The following is a 14,508-nucleotide window of genomic DNA, read 5'->3' as shown; positions in this document are numbered from 1 at the left end:
GCTATAAAAATAAGTGGACAATTGGACCAACCACAGCTGATTCTCATTGTAGATGAACATCTACACAGGTGTTACTCTTTCAATTTCATTACAAAAGGAGACAACTGCTGAATAGTTTTGTATTGTGATGTAAACATGGACCCAGCCAGAAACAGAGAAGTGGCTGAAAGAGGAAGAAGAGGGGCTGGGAGGGGGCGAGGAATACGTATGCGTGGTGGAAGAAGAATACAGTTTTTTACAGTCGCTAGGACACATTTCTCAATACTTAGGTCACTTTTTCAAAACTCTTCACACAGTGAGCACAACAGAAGTATATGTGGGCTAAACTGAGGATAATTTATCATTGCTTTGGCACAAAATGCATTCAATGACTACATCTTTCAAATTACATTAATTCTTTTCTCACTTCGACACAACAACCGCCAAAACTCTGTGTACCTACAGGACAATTTGCACATGCTTACATACTGTTTTCAAAACTGTTAAACTTATGTTCAAAACAATAACATAATACAAAACTGAATAAGACAGCAATTTGCTACATTTCTACAGAAATATTTTAATGAAATATACTTTACATCTTAAAATTAAATGCTATAAAAATAAGTGGACAATTGGACCAACCACAGCTGATTCTCATTGTAGATGAACATCTACACAGGTGTTACTCTTTCAATTTCATTACAAAAGGAGACAACTGCTGAATAGTTTTGTATTGTGATGTAAACATGGACCCAGCCAGAAACAGAGAAGTGGCTGAAAGAGGAAGAAGAGGGGCTGGGAGGGGGTGAGGAATACGTATGTGTGGTGGAAGAAGAATAAGAGGAAGACCAAGAGCTGTAGTTTCAGATGAGATCAGAGCTACTGTAATTGATCATGTAGTAAATCATGGTCTCTCAATGAGAGAGGCTGGTCAGAGAGTGCAGCCAAATCTGCAACGCTCAACAGTGGCATCTATTGTTAGAGTTTTCCGGCAAACCAACAGGTACCTTGTATTCTGCAAGGGCATTTGACTGAGTTGCACATTACAGAAGTAAATAGACTTGTGTGTAATTGCTTCTGCATTTCTGCTTAGGAGTCAACGGTTACCTCACACAGGTGGGAGAGGAAGGATGCTCACTGATGTGCAGGAAACTGCCATTGTTGATATGGTCATCAGAAACAATGGCATAAAACTCACTGAGATTCGAGACACAGTTTTGGCAGACAACATTACTTTTGCAAATATTCACAGTGTAAGCATCACAACTATTTCTAGAGTCCTGAAAAAACATCAGGTAAGGATGAAACAGTTGTACACTGTGCCTTTTGAGAGGAACTCTGAACATGTCAAGCAACTCAGGAACCAATATGTCCAGGTAAGATCACAATAAAATACAGAACTGTTTTTGAACAAAACACACACAAAGAATTTTTTTTTAGGTAATGTTTACTACTGTAACAGCTTATGTTGCCATGTGGATTTATTATAGAGAGTCATGGAGATTGAAGGCAGGCAAACGCCCCACATTTTCATCTTTGTGGATGAGGCAGGTTTCAACCTGGCCAAAACACGGCGACGAGGAAGGAATGTGATTGGGAAGAGAGCCACAGTGGATGTCCCGGGCCAGAGGGGTGCCAACATCACAATGTGCGCAGCAATATCCACTGATGGACTGCTGTTACACAAACCACTAATTGGGCCATACAACACTGAACGTCTCCTTGCGTTCCTGCATGATCTCTATGGAAGGGTTGTGCTAGGTGAGGAAAGGGATGCAGAGAGAAGAAATCCACCAACATTTATAATTGTATGGGACAATGTGGCATTTCACCACTCTTGTGCAGTCACCGAGTGGTTTGCAGCCCATCCCAGAATGGTGTCACTTTTCCTCCCACCTTACTCTCCATTCCTCAACCCCATAGAGGAATTCTTTTCCTCATGGAGGTGGAAGGTTTATGACCACCATCCACATAATCAAATGTCCCTCCTGGACGCAATGAATGCTGGATGCCTGGACATATCAGCAGAAGATTGTCAGGGATGGATCAGGCATGCCAGAAGATTCTTTCCTAGGTGTATTGCCCTAGATGACATAAGATGTGATGTGGATGAGAACCTGTGGCCAAATGGCGAAGACCGAGTAGATTAGCATTACTATTGTATCTGTATCAGTGGATGATGTGAATACAAATTCTTGTATTTTGGAATTACTCCTAAAAACAAATAAAAGACATAAAATATATTGAAGCATTCTGCATCATGTCTGATTCATTCCAGTAACCTCTATTGCAGTGAATTATTAACCGAGATTGTATAATGCTACATGTTGTTAGTGTTTTTTAGGTCATTGTTTTGTGGGTGACAAAGTGTGTTTGTTGGCTGTCAACCTTTGCTAGTGTTATGGAAGAATGTGTTGATTTGAGATATGTATGAAGTGATTTGGCAGTTTTAGTGCATTTTGAATGTGAAATGAACTGCTGTGCCAAGCTGAAAGTTGGTTTGGAGAACTGTGTGAAGAGTTTTGAAAAAGTGACTTAAGTATTGAAAAATGGGTCCTAGCGACTGTAAAAAACTGTAACACACATATGATTTAATGGAGGTACCTGGTACAAAATATTTTCAGATGGCACCATGGCCAAATACTGATTAATTTGGAGGTCCTTTACATAAAAATGTTTCAGACTGCTTTAGCCACCTCCCTGGCCTGTGTCATCCTTATCTTTATTTGTATATTTCCAGGGTTTGCAAACACCATAACCACAGAGGGAGGAAACTGAAGAGGTCAATTAGACACAAATCTATGTTCAGCAAGTCAAAGGTTTCCCTCTTCAACTGGATGTGCTTTGTGTACAGGTATACAATATGGTATAGGTATATCATTTTAGTCTGTCTATAATGAAAGGTGTTGTTTCAGGAGAATTACTGTGTAACTATGCTGTCATAAACAATAACTTAAGACTTTGGAGTAAAGTTTGTGATTATTATGTTATGGAGAATCTGTAGACTCATGATAATAGACGGTGCTTGGAGTTATTTCACTTTTGTCCATTTTGCCAAAAGGTGTACAGCGGGTGAAATAAACCACCATTGTTCTCAGTAAATATGTTTCTAGGGGTGCTATTGACATGAGATTTTCACCAGAAATCTGTAACAATCCACAGATACAAAGAAATCAAACCATAGATGTCCAGAAATTAAGTTATTTGTAATAAAGTGAAATGGCACAGGGAAAATATACTGAACAAACTTACTGAAATGTATTTCATACTTTGTACAAAAGCCTTTGTTGGCAATGACAGCCTAAGGCCCATTCTTCCACGCAGTCTTCAAATCTTGAAATATATATTCCATCAGTATTGCTATTTTTGTTTACACAATGGCTGACAGTTTTCATATCCTTGGATGCAATAGAGGCTAAATTTGTGTACCAAATAAAAACAAACAAAAAAAAAAGAACAACTTTATTGCTAACTGTGATATAATAATTATTTAGATTTGCACAAGGCCTGCGTCTACGTCAAGTGGACATGATCAATGATGACATCTCTGGAAGCTCAGCAACCCTGTCCAAGATGGCTCAAAAGCTGTGAGATGTTTGCACTACTGCAATGGACAGATATCAGCGACGAACAGGCCAGTACATTGGAGGGCGGCAGCAGTTTGTCACCATTGATGAGAGCCACTTCAGACACAAAAGAAAGGCAAGCAGAATTTACTATTATCAAGATACTAGTAATGTACATTACAACATTATTAATTTTGTATAAACAAGAATAATTCCTAATATTTTATGTTTTCAACAGTATGGACGAGGACGAATGGCTGGTGGGTGGAAGAGGAAGAAGTGCGTTTTCGGGATGCTAGGGGTGAACTGGAGAGGGAAAAGACATGCAAAGCCTGTTCTTCGCTTAGTCGAGAGAAGAAGAAGGAGAGATCTGGTACCGCTTATAGCTCACCATGTTAAAGTAGGATCTACAATAATAAGTGATGAGTGGCGGGCTTATCGCAATGCTTTACCTCAGATAGGTTACACCCATTTCGCTGTCAATCACAGTGTTTCATATGTTGATGCCCAAACAGGTGACATACTCAGCACATAGAGAGGGCCTGGAGAACGGTTAAGGAAAATGTGTGGAGACTAAGGGGGAATCGTACAGAGGAGTTACTGGTACACCATCTCAGAGTTATTGAATGGTATGAGTGGCTGGCCCGTAAACATCACAAGGGGCCATTAAGACGGATAATCCATGACATTGCTGTGATGTATCGACATTAAATGTCTCTCTGAAATATTCTGTTTCTTAAATGTTTAGTACAAAAAGTACCAAAACCTCAATGTTTTGTATACTGTTGTATACTGCTGTTCTGCCATGTGAAGGCTCAGTATGTGTGTTTCTGTAAATTAAAGACAATGTTCAACATGTTATCTGTTGTATGTCTTTGATAATATATAAAAGTCTATGGGTGGCAAAAAGTTGAGATACAAAAATGTGATATTTTAAATATCACATAAAATTTCTGTACCTTGAACTTGTTTCTCCCATTTTCTGTTTTACAAAGTTTCAGTGGTATTAGTAGATGGTTCACAAACTATTAACAAGTGACCTGTAAAGGTTGAATTAATGTAGTAGTTAAGTATTAGTTACAAGCTTATGAATGTTAATAAATGAGGAATAGTTGCAACTTTAGAATAACGGCCCAATAAAATATATACAAGGCATTAGTAAGTAATTCACTAACAGTTTATTAATGGTCTATTAACTATCTATTAGGCATAGTTATAAATCCTTAGCAAATTATTAACAAACACTTAACAAGTGATTAATAAGTCATTAATTAACATTTTATAATTTATCTATTAACTAGTTATAACGGATAGTTATTATAAAGTGTTACCTACTTCTCGTTCTGACCTTTAGCATTCTGGGCAATGGTATTTGTCACCGCTGTGATCATCTGCTGCTGAGACTCTCTCGAACTGGCTAAATATTACATCAGAATTGAAAATGTAGGTTTATAAAACTTGGGATATATTAGCCAACTATGTATTATTGTACTCCAAAGAGTCTTTTGTGATATGAATAAGAATAAGTGTGTGTGAAGATATGGTTGTTTGCCCTGTGTGTCTCTGTGTAAACCTGTATTGGACTGGAAACCTGACCGGGGTGTACCGACCACTCATTTCTCGTCCAATGATTACAGAATATAGGCACCAGCCCCGACCCTTCATGGCTGAGAAGGTATGATGGATGGATGGATGGATGGATGGATGGATGGATGGATGGATAATGAATGAGAAGTTAAGTTAATTTCTGTGCCACGATTTTTTAATCGGAGCAGGGAAATTTAGGTACAATATAAATTTAGCATGAAGCACACACTTAAAAACGTTCTAAAAACACCACTCCTACTTAATTACATTTATTTAATAAAAGAAAAATGTTCAATTAAAATCGACATAACTCAAATTGATTGTTGGTTTTAATTTATTGAAAATTACTAAGATAACATGAAGCAACCAGATTAATAATAATAAAAAAAAATCTTATTTTATTGGGTTTCAACAGATTCAGCTTTATGATTAAATCTTTCATTTTTATCAAAAGTGCATTTTTCTCTGGATGTGTTTTCATTTATTTATTTACAGCAATTCACTTTGACAAATAGCAATCCCTAAGTTAAAAAACATTATTATTATTGACACAAAAGACATCTTAAAGAGAATCTATACTCAAGAGTTTTGTTGAAAATCGTATTACTTAACTAGTTAACTTATCCCAAATTTAAAAAACTACCAAACAATAAATGTCAGGTCGGGGAAAATAACAAAAAGAATCAAAATCTTGTGTTGCATTGTCCTGGACCAGATCATACAGCGGCCCTTTGAATATCCAAATTATTTGGATCATTCCTTGTTAGTGGTTGAAACCAGCAGGAGGGGAAACTGTCCTCATCGGAGGAGGCTGGCTGTTCACAGTCTGCGCCAGCACGTAGGCGAGGTTGGGGGAATTTTTGCGATATTTTAGCTCACGATGCATCTGACACCAGGAGCACTTTGCGCAGAACATGGACACAGCAATGTCCTTGCAGAGGGAGCCCTACAAAGGACCACATTTAAACCGTTGTAGCGTTTGACAACTGTGAATGCCATTAATATCCCAGTTTTGACATACCTCGATACCATATTTGTGTCGCATAGCAACCTGGACCGACAGGGCTGCGGGAGAGACACAATAACCAGCATACATATCACATAAGGGGAGACAGGGGTTCTCTCCAAATTGTTCTGAAACAGTGCAGGCGAGGCAAGGCCCGCACCACCAACCATAGCAACCTGAAAAACAGACATGGACACACATAAACTCAGCGATCAAGCAATCTTATACAAATTTAGTCTCGCTATTAGATGTATAATAAAACAAGGACGGATTCTTACAAGTTTGTGTATTGTCACAGCAGTCAAAGAGACCACTGTTCCAGTCAGTCAGGGGTTGTTCTGCCATCAGATGATGAATCTAAGTCACAGACTGTGAACTTGTATTCTGGAGATTAGTTTGCACCACATAAAAAAATGGCAGCATTGAGGATTTAAAATGAAGAACAGTTTGACTCTTAACTTACATTAGGAGTCATCATAGAGTCATCATAAACTCATCATAAACATGACAGTAAAGCTTTGTAATTTTAATAGGTTTTAAGTCTTTAAAACATGTCTATTTTGGGGGATTAGTGGTTGTTGAATAATGTAAGTGTTCCAGTGTCCAGATCTTTGAAACCTGACAATAACTTTTTTTCTTTATGTTGGTATGTCAAACTTTTGATTTAACATATATCAGGCTCATGGTTAGACTGTAATAAACCTTTATTACCCACTGTAATAAAGGTTTATTACAGTGGATTTGAACTTCTTGAAGATGCTACACCGATAAACCCTTTTGGCTTCTAACAGTTATCTCCAAACTTTTATATTCTCCCTAAATAACATGCTTATAATGCTGAGTTTTTTCTCACAAATTACAGCAAGTAGACACTGTTTTATAGTTTAAATTGTTTATATGATCTTTATTAATAATATTATTCTTAAAACTAGAATGGAATCTCAGTCTTCACTACAAACAAGAAGTGTAACACAAGACTGATCCATCTTTGTGAGAGGTCTTAGTCAGTCTATGTCTAGGTCTTAGTCAGCTGTCATGTTGTTTTTATTTAATTTGAAATACATAAATAATAAAAGCTATCATAGCTTAGCTAAAAAAAAGGAGAATCTTACCTTACTGATTATCTAAAGATTCTTTCCAATTTCAAAGGTGCTATCACTTGAAAAAGCTGTCAAAGAATGTAATATGAGGAGGGGCTTTTTATTAGTTGTTTTTGGCCTTAGAAAAACTTCAACCTCAGCAATAATATTGAATCTATTGTAGGTTCACTGAACAGATGCCTCAATTTGGTCAAGGGGATTGCAGTGTTTCCATCAACACTCTACGTCGATTTGCATGTGATAGATCCTGAATCTCCCAGATACTTATTTCCTGTTCTGTTTCTAAAATGTCAAGTTTGTTGCTACAAAAACCACTTGCATGTTATGATGTTTAAAGATGGTTTTAATGTACCTTTTTTTCCATCTTCTACCTTAATTTATAATTTCTTTGTCTTACAAACTAAATGGGCTAGCTAAAAATTGTCCATCTAGAAATGAGCCAGTCACTAATGGCAACTTTGTTTTTCCCAGTGGGAGACAAATGACCAGAAAATTCCTGTATGTAAAACATACAGGAATTTGTGTGTGTGTGTGTGTGTGTGTGTATTTTATTTATTTTTTTTTTTTTTGCCATTACAGAAATCCCAACCCTTGCTATAGTTGCTCAGCAGCTTTGCATGTTTCCATTAATAATATTTTGATGAAATATTTGACACACTGAGTAATTCTTTTCAATTCAAATGAATTCTGGTTGAATGGTTGTTCCTGGTTCCTGTTTCCCCATCGGTCTATAAGCCTTGTTGTTTTATAAAGAAATCATTCATCACTTAACATGTGGCTTCCCTGCTTTCATCTGGGCTTTTGTCCTAATCTCAGCAAAACAAACCTGACATCATCAGTCTGTGTTAGTCCATATAATGTGTTTTCTTTAGTGAATTGACTCACTGAATAAATTAACCTTTCAATAGTATTCAAATTTATTGAATGACTATAGTTTGCAACCTATTAACAAAATACTTCATAAAAAATGTAGGCCTTACACTGTAAACGTCACTCACTCTGGAAATGGTATGCATATGCTGCATGAAAATTAACAGGAACATTTTCTACAGCTGGCAGGTTTGTTATTACATGTGCATTTTTAAAGCATTGCTCAAGTCTTTCAAATTTCTGCCAAAAGTCAGCTGTCATTGGGTGAAAGCCAGGGTACACCCTGCACATGTTGTCAGTCTACCTCAATTTTAGGATGTTGGATTGTTGTAGGAAGTAATGATAACAGATTCCTGAGTTACTTATTAAATAAAAGGAAACAGTGATTTGATCAAATACCAGCACAGCACTTTATTGAGATGCAGAGCAAAAGTAATCACAAGCCCGGCAGCATGCAGCTGAACGCCATCGCTCTCCCTCCGCTCTGATCTGCTCTGACTACCGCACAATCTTACACATTCCTAAATCGGGCTGCAGCTTTGCACATGAAACCCAAACACTGATTCTCACACACACAGGCAGGAATTGACGGATCCAGGGAAAAGTGGAGTCTGGTAAAAGGATACCTTATCTGACTCTCCTCTCCCTCCCTTTCTGCAGCTGCTCAGAGACCTGTTTACAAGGAGGCAATAGGAATTTTCAGAATCTTAGGCCTTAATTAAAGATGTTTATCAACATGGGTGTAAATAAAGATCAGATTTTTTAGTATAACTGATAATAATAAAAAAAATCTCCTCTGCCATGATATTTTACACCAAAAAGAAAAATAACCTAAAAAAGTTAACACATACATCATCAACGGCATTTCTTGTTGTATTTTAAATTGATTACTTATCTCTGTCTACTATTGACATATTTTCCAAAATGTTTTTCAGATATGAAAAGATGCCTCTATAAAATAGTAAGACACCATGACCACATGACTGTGGCTTGATGGGTTGAGTAGTCCTCTGGTAATCAGAAGGTTGTGGGTTAGATTCCAGCTTGTTGAAGAGCCCCTGGGCAAGGTACTTAACCCCAAGTTTCCTACTGAGCTGTGTCTTGGTGTATGAATGTGTGTGTGAGAGAGTGATTGGGTGAATCTGGCTATAGTTTACGGTGCTTTGGATGGTCAGTATGACTGGAAAAGTGCTATATGAGATTAGTCCATTTAGTATGATAATAGCCTATGTACCACCAAATGTCCCTAAGAGTTGTTCTTAATTAAACATCTTTTGAATTAATGTGTGGCTTTTTATTGGCAATACAGAAAATGACATCTGTAAGTTTGGAGAATCACTAGAAAAGAAGAAACTGTCCCAGTACTGTACCTGCTGTAGATGGATGCCTACTTTGCTGCTCCTCTACTGGAAATTGATGAGAGGATGTATCTAGTTTGGTTCAAATAGGTAAATATACCAACAGCGCTGTAAAACCTGAAACTGGGAACTGAAAGCTAAACTTAAAAGTGTATACTATGAATTATATGCTTCTTTATTAACCAGTTAATTGTCATGTATTTGCTTTTTGCTGAGATTTAATTTGGGAATCACTGGATAAAATGTGTTTTTTTTTGTTGTTGTTGTTGTTTTTTATATTTTTAATTGTGTCCAACTTTTATCACTTTTTAAAAACACTTTCACAACTTGAAATCCTCTCGTTTTTCAAAGTTGGGGTCATGAGCCCACTATGGGAGGTGAAACACCAAGTAGGAGGTCCTCATCTCGGGAAATTAAATTAAACTTCAATGGTAAATATAAGTTTTGCTATATTGTATTTGTTACAAAGCATTAAAGCAGTGGCTATGACGCAATAAATATAGTAAACGACTTCAGTTTTAGGTGACCTTACCTTATAAATTTACAATAATTATTTTGTTCTATCTGCAATGTTCAGGGTGTATATATATATATATATATATATATATATATATATATATATATATATTCTACAAAGTTATATTGCTTGTGTAGCTTCTATAATTAGCTGTCAATTGCATATTTTAAGCACTTCCATACAAATTATAAACTGCAACTAACAGGTGGAGGCCTGTTTCACATTCATAGGAAAGTATCATAAATTTTCTTAATCCTTCATCTCAGTATTAAATACTTAATAATAGAACAATTAGATATAATACATTGATATAAAGCCATGTAGATAATCAGGTACACTAAAAGAATTTTAACCAAGCAAATTCTGGTGTTTAAAGGCCAAGACTTGGGTAATCCTTTAAGGGTCATATGGACATTTAGATGAGCTATAAGATGATCACTTTCACACAAATCATTATGGCAGCAAATTATTTTGGAGCAGCAGCTATAAAACTTTAGTAGCTTTTCATTTTCTGGTAGGCTGCATGTTGACAACAGCAGGGCCGGGCGTGCGATTCTTTAGTTCCCGGTGCAGCTGGCACCAGGAGCACCACACACAGAAGCAGGACGTGGCGATGTCGTTACAGAGAGAACCCTGTGGAGAAAAGGTACAAATTATTGTTCTACCATTTGTTTTATACAAAATATCATGAAGTGAATCTTCTTCAGCTGTTGGTCAGAGAAAACTTTTAACGTGGGGCAAGCAGCTCATGTGCTCATCCTTTACCTTGATATTGTATTTTTGCCGAATGCCGACTCTCATGGCTAAGCCCGCAGGGGGCACGAACAGAGGTATCCCACAAGCAGACATCACTGCAGGGCTGCATATGTCACACAGTGGGAGACAGTGGTTCTGATTAAAATTTCCTGCGACGGTGCAGGCAAGACAGGGGCAGCACCAGAAACCATAGCAGCCTGAAAAGAGAAAAAGATTGTAAATAGTTTTTGTGGTGAAATGATGGAGAGATAGGGTAACAAAAAGGCAAATATTTATATGTATTAGAAATTGTGGATATTTACAAGACTTTGTGTCATCACAGCAGTTGCAAAGGTCAGAGGTCCAATCTGTTTCTCCAGACATTTCTTTACCAAAACTTGGCTAACAAAGGAGAAAAATGAGAACAGCACATACTCATTATTAAACACAGAAGATGTCCTATAACATCTACGTCAGTACTGGATTGGGTAAAATGCCCATACTTGTACGGTGCTTAATCAAGTCCTGAAGACCCGAAAGCTCTTCACTACATTCGGCCATTCGCACGCTGACAGCAATATGCCACACCGTAGCCCAGCTGCCGCGAGGCAGATAGACAGAAGTGAAACTAGCATACAATCAGCGCCACTGGGTTTGATCCAGCAATTAGTTACAAGATGAACTCCTAGCTCCTTGCAACATGTATTTCCAAATGATCAGTATCTGAATTACTGATCTTAACTCAACCACCCGTCCATTTGTTGGTGTACCGTCTGTGATCTTAGGTTGGCCACTCCCAGCAACACTTCAGCTTTTAAAAATAGAAAGCAGAACTAGCCGGGAAAAGAAAAAAAATAAATAAAAAATCAAACGTCAACAAAAAGACAGAATTTGAGGAATTTAAGGGAATTTTGAACATCAAGTCCGGACCTGTGTTTGAAATATGTGTGACCCTTTTTATCCAAACCTCCGATCTGTGAGTTGGGATCGTGTTGTTATATTTTAGTAGCAGCTGTCTGTCTAAGAAATGTAAGTTCAATATTTTGAGTTCCTCCAAGTAGTCAAATACTTATTACTCAAATTTCTGTTTCAGCCATCCACCATGTTGAGGTGCAGATGTCCTCTTCAGTAGACAGCCCAATGCTACATTATTGATGACAGCAATTCCTTCTACTGTAGCGACAGTGGGAAGGAGAACTCCCCTTAAGAGGAAGGAACCTCCAGCACAACCAGGTTCAGTGTGTCTGATATATATTTCCACTTTGCCATGTCCCCAGATAAAAGGTATCGACTTAATCCACTACACCACAAAGGGCCCATTAATAATAAAAAAGGTAACTAGTAGTTATTGAATACGCAGTGTGAGTCCTTTGGGCTGCTCCCTTAGGGTCGGCACGTTACATCATTACAACTTGCACACAGACTCGGTAGTTTTTACACTGGATGCTCTTCCTGACACAGTCAAGTTTTAAACCTGGGTCTAGAATTATCCAATACAAACTAGAGTTTAAATAATTGCACAGATTCCACCCAGAAGGTACTCATCTTTCCATCTAAGTTTTTGGAGCTAAACTTTTTAAATATATAAAACATAACTTTATGTTCCATTTGATTTGTTTTTGAATTGAAAATAATCTCACGAGTAAAATTCCTTTATATAAGAAAAATCATAATACTACACAATAAAAAAAGACAGAAACATATGTTTACATTTTTTTCTATTACATGACACTGGTTTCAATTGATGCAGAGGTCAGGGAGAAACAGGGCATGTCTGTGTTTTGCCATGATTGAGGTTTGGATTTGTAATGATCTTTGCTAAACAAATTTTTTGAAATCTGAGAAATCTCAATTAAGCAAAACAACACTGCAACAGAACTTGAAGAAATTTAATTAACCCCAATAAAAGAGAACTGCAACCAAGCAAATGTATGTAATTAGATAAAAGCTGATTGTTTAAGAAACAATATGAAAAAAATGCCTTCAGATATTCTGAGTTTAAGGGAACGTACCTATGCTCATTAATGCACAATTTCTTCTTTTTTGTGTTGTTTTGTTTCATATTATTTACATGTAGCTGTATTGTTACCATATCGGGCTCAATGCTGGTACTAAGCAACAGTAATTTCTCTTGTGTCTCAAAATCTTACATCCATCTTTTCTTCAGACAAAACCTGTTTTCCTTTGAGAAAAATAAAATAAAAAAGAAACATCAAATGTTTTCACAAACACATATAATCTTACCTAAGGATTCTGGAAGTCCTGCTGTCACCTAGACGAGTGCTGAAATAACTTTGGTTGCGTGAGGCGTGTCTGGAGTTATTTTGAACTTTGGGGGGAATGAAAAAAACAACAACTATGCTGCAGAAGCAGCATGCTTGTGTACAGTAAGGTTTAAATAACAATGGCTGATAAGAGGAACACGTCCCTTCATTCAAATGTATTTAGGTGTAGTAGACCTGTCAGATCTAAGGAATGCTGCCTCTCACAACACCATAGAGCCTTTAACCCTTCTTATTTGTTTCCACCAGCTCTTTAAAAATACTGTTCTGTAAAAATCCATTGTTCACTACTTTCATGTTATTTAAAGAACGTTATTACTTAAACAAGAATAATAAAAACAATATGATGATCATTACAGAACCTGGAATAAATATGAAGAGGGGGGTTTGACACACTGTCCTGCAAAGCAAAGAGCCACAGCTGCAGCCAAATGGGAATATGGTTAATTAAGATCAGTGACACAAGATTTTATTGGCAAGCACACATGACTTTGCTTTCTCCAAGAGATGCATTTTCATGCACACTAGGGATGTAAATATTGAGAACTAGATTGTTTTTCTTAGGAAATATATTTCGACTGGCCGTATAGGAAATTCACATCAAATGTCGGTATCAACCCAAGTATAGACCCACACATATAAAGAAACCAAAATAAATAAGTCTATAAACTAGGTTATATGTAAAACTAAAAGTGGCATGACACAATGACAAAACATGAACACAAAAAAAGATGTGGAAGGCTAAGACGGCAAAGAAAATACCTAAAACATGTCAGTATTTAGAAAGCAAATCAGCAAACTGACCTGCTCTCAGGCCCTAACTGATGGGCCGTACAAAGGTTTTTCATTAGGTATTGCACTAGAAATGAGAATAAATTGAAAAAATTTTTGTAAGCACAGTTTACAAATTCATACTAAATGAGCGAATGTTCCTAGTAGGGGAGTCAGGGTTGGGTCATAATTTGGATGGGGTAGGAACATCATTAGACCTCTCACAATATTTCTGACAGAGGAATTAAAATAATTAGTTTTTCAGGGAAGTTTTTCAAGAGCCAAGAACCACTCCCAGAGCACTTCGTAAAGATGTGGAATTAGCCGGTGCAAATTTTACAGGAAAACAATAAAACTGGTGAAATATACATAAGTCAGATGAAATTAAAACATAACTATTTGGATATCGTTGCACACGCTATGTTTGGCTGAGGAATGGCACCATACACCCCCCACAAAAACGCATTAACAACATCGTTTTTCAGGATTTTACATTTTTCTTGGAAAAAATAGGTCACAATCACACCTGAACAATGTGGTTCACTGCGTTCTTTAATACAGGAGATACTTTGAAGTCGTAATTTCAAAAATATATTTTATCTGTTGACCAGATTTCAATTGGTGTGGTTAATACATCTGTGCAATTCCACTTTATTTAACATGACCTGATTTATGGACTAGTTTGTTTTGAAGTCTTTGTTTAAGTAGATAACTTAGGTTGTTCCAACATTAGG

At 36.9% G+C, this 14,508-nt stretch overlaps 1 protein-coding gene across 1 annotated transcript; it reads left to right on the top strand.

The window, feature by feature from the left end:
* The first annotated feature begins 1,004 nt into the window (after nt 1–1,004).
* Nucleotides 1,005–2,132, top strand: LOC118564233. The gene is made up of 2 exons (XM_036141651.1): nt 1,005–1,358; nt 1,473–2,132. The coding sequence occupies exons 1-2, from the start codon at nt 1,113–1,115 to the stop codon at nt 2,130–2,132; spliced, it is 906 nt and encodes a 301-aa protein (XP_035997544.1). The 5' UTR covers nt 1,005–1,112.
* The last annotated feature ends 12,376 nt before the right edge of the window (nt 2,133–14,508 follow it).

This window comes from Fundulus heteroclitus, chromosome 9 (genome assembly GCF_011125445.2).
Source record: "Fundulus heteroclitus isolate FHET01 chromosome 9, MU-UCD_Fhet_4.1, whole genome shotgun sequence".
NCBI classification, from domain to species: Eukaryota; Metazoa; Chordata; class Actinopteri; order Cyprinodontiformes; family Fundulidae; genus Fundulus; species Fundulus heteroclitus.
The sequence above is the reverse complement of the archived record's forward strand: the minus strand, read 5'-3'. Positions and strand labels throughout refer to the sequence as shown.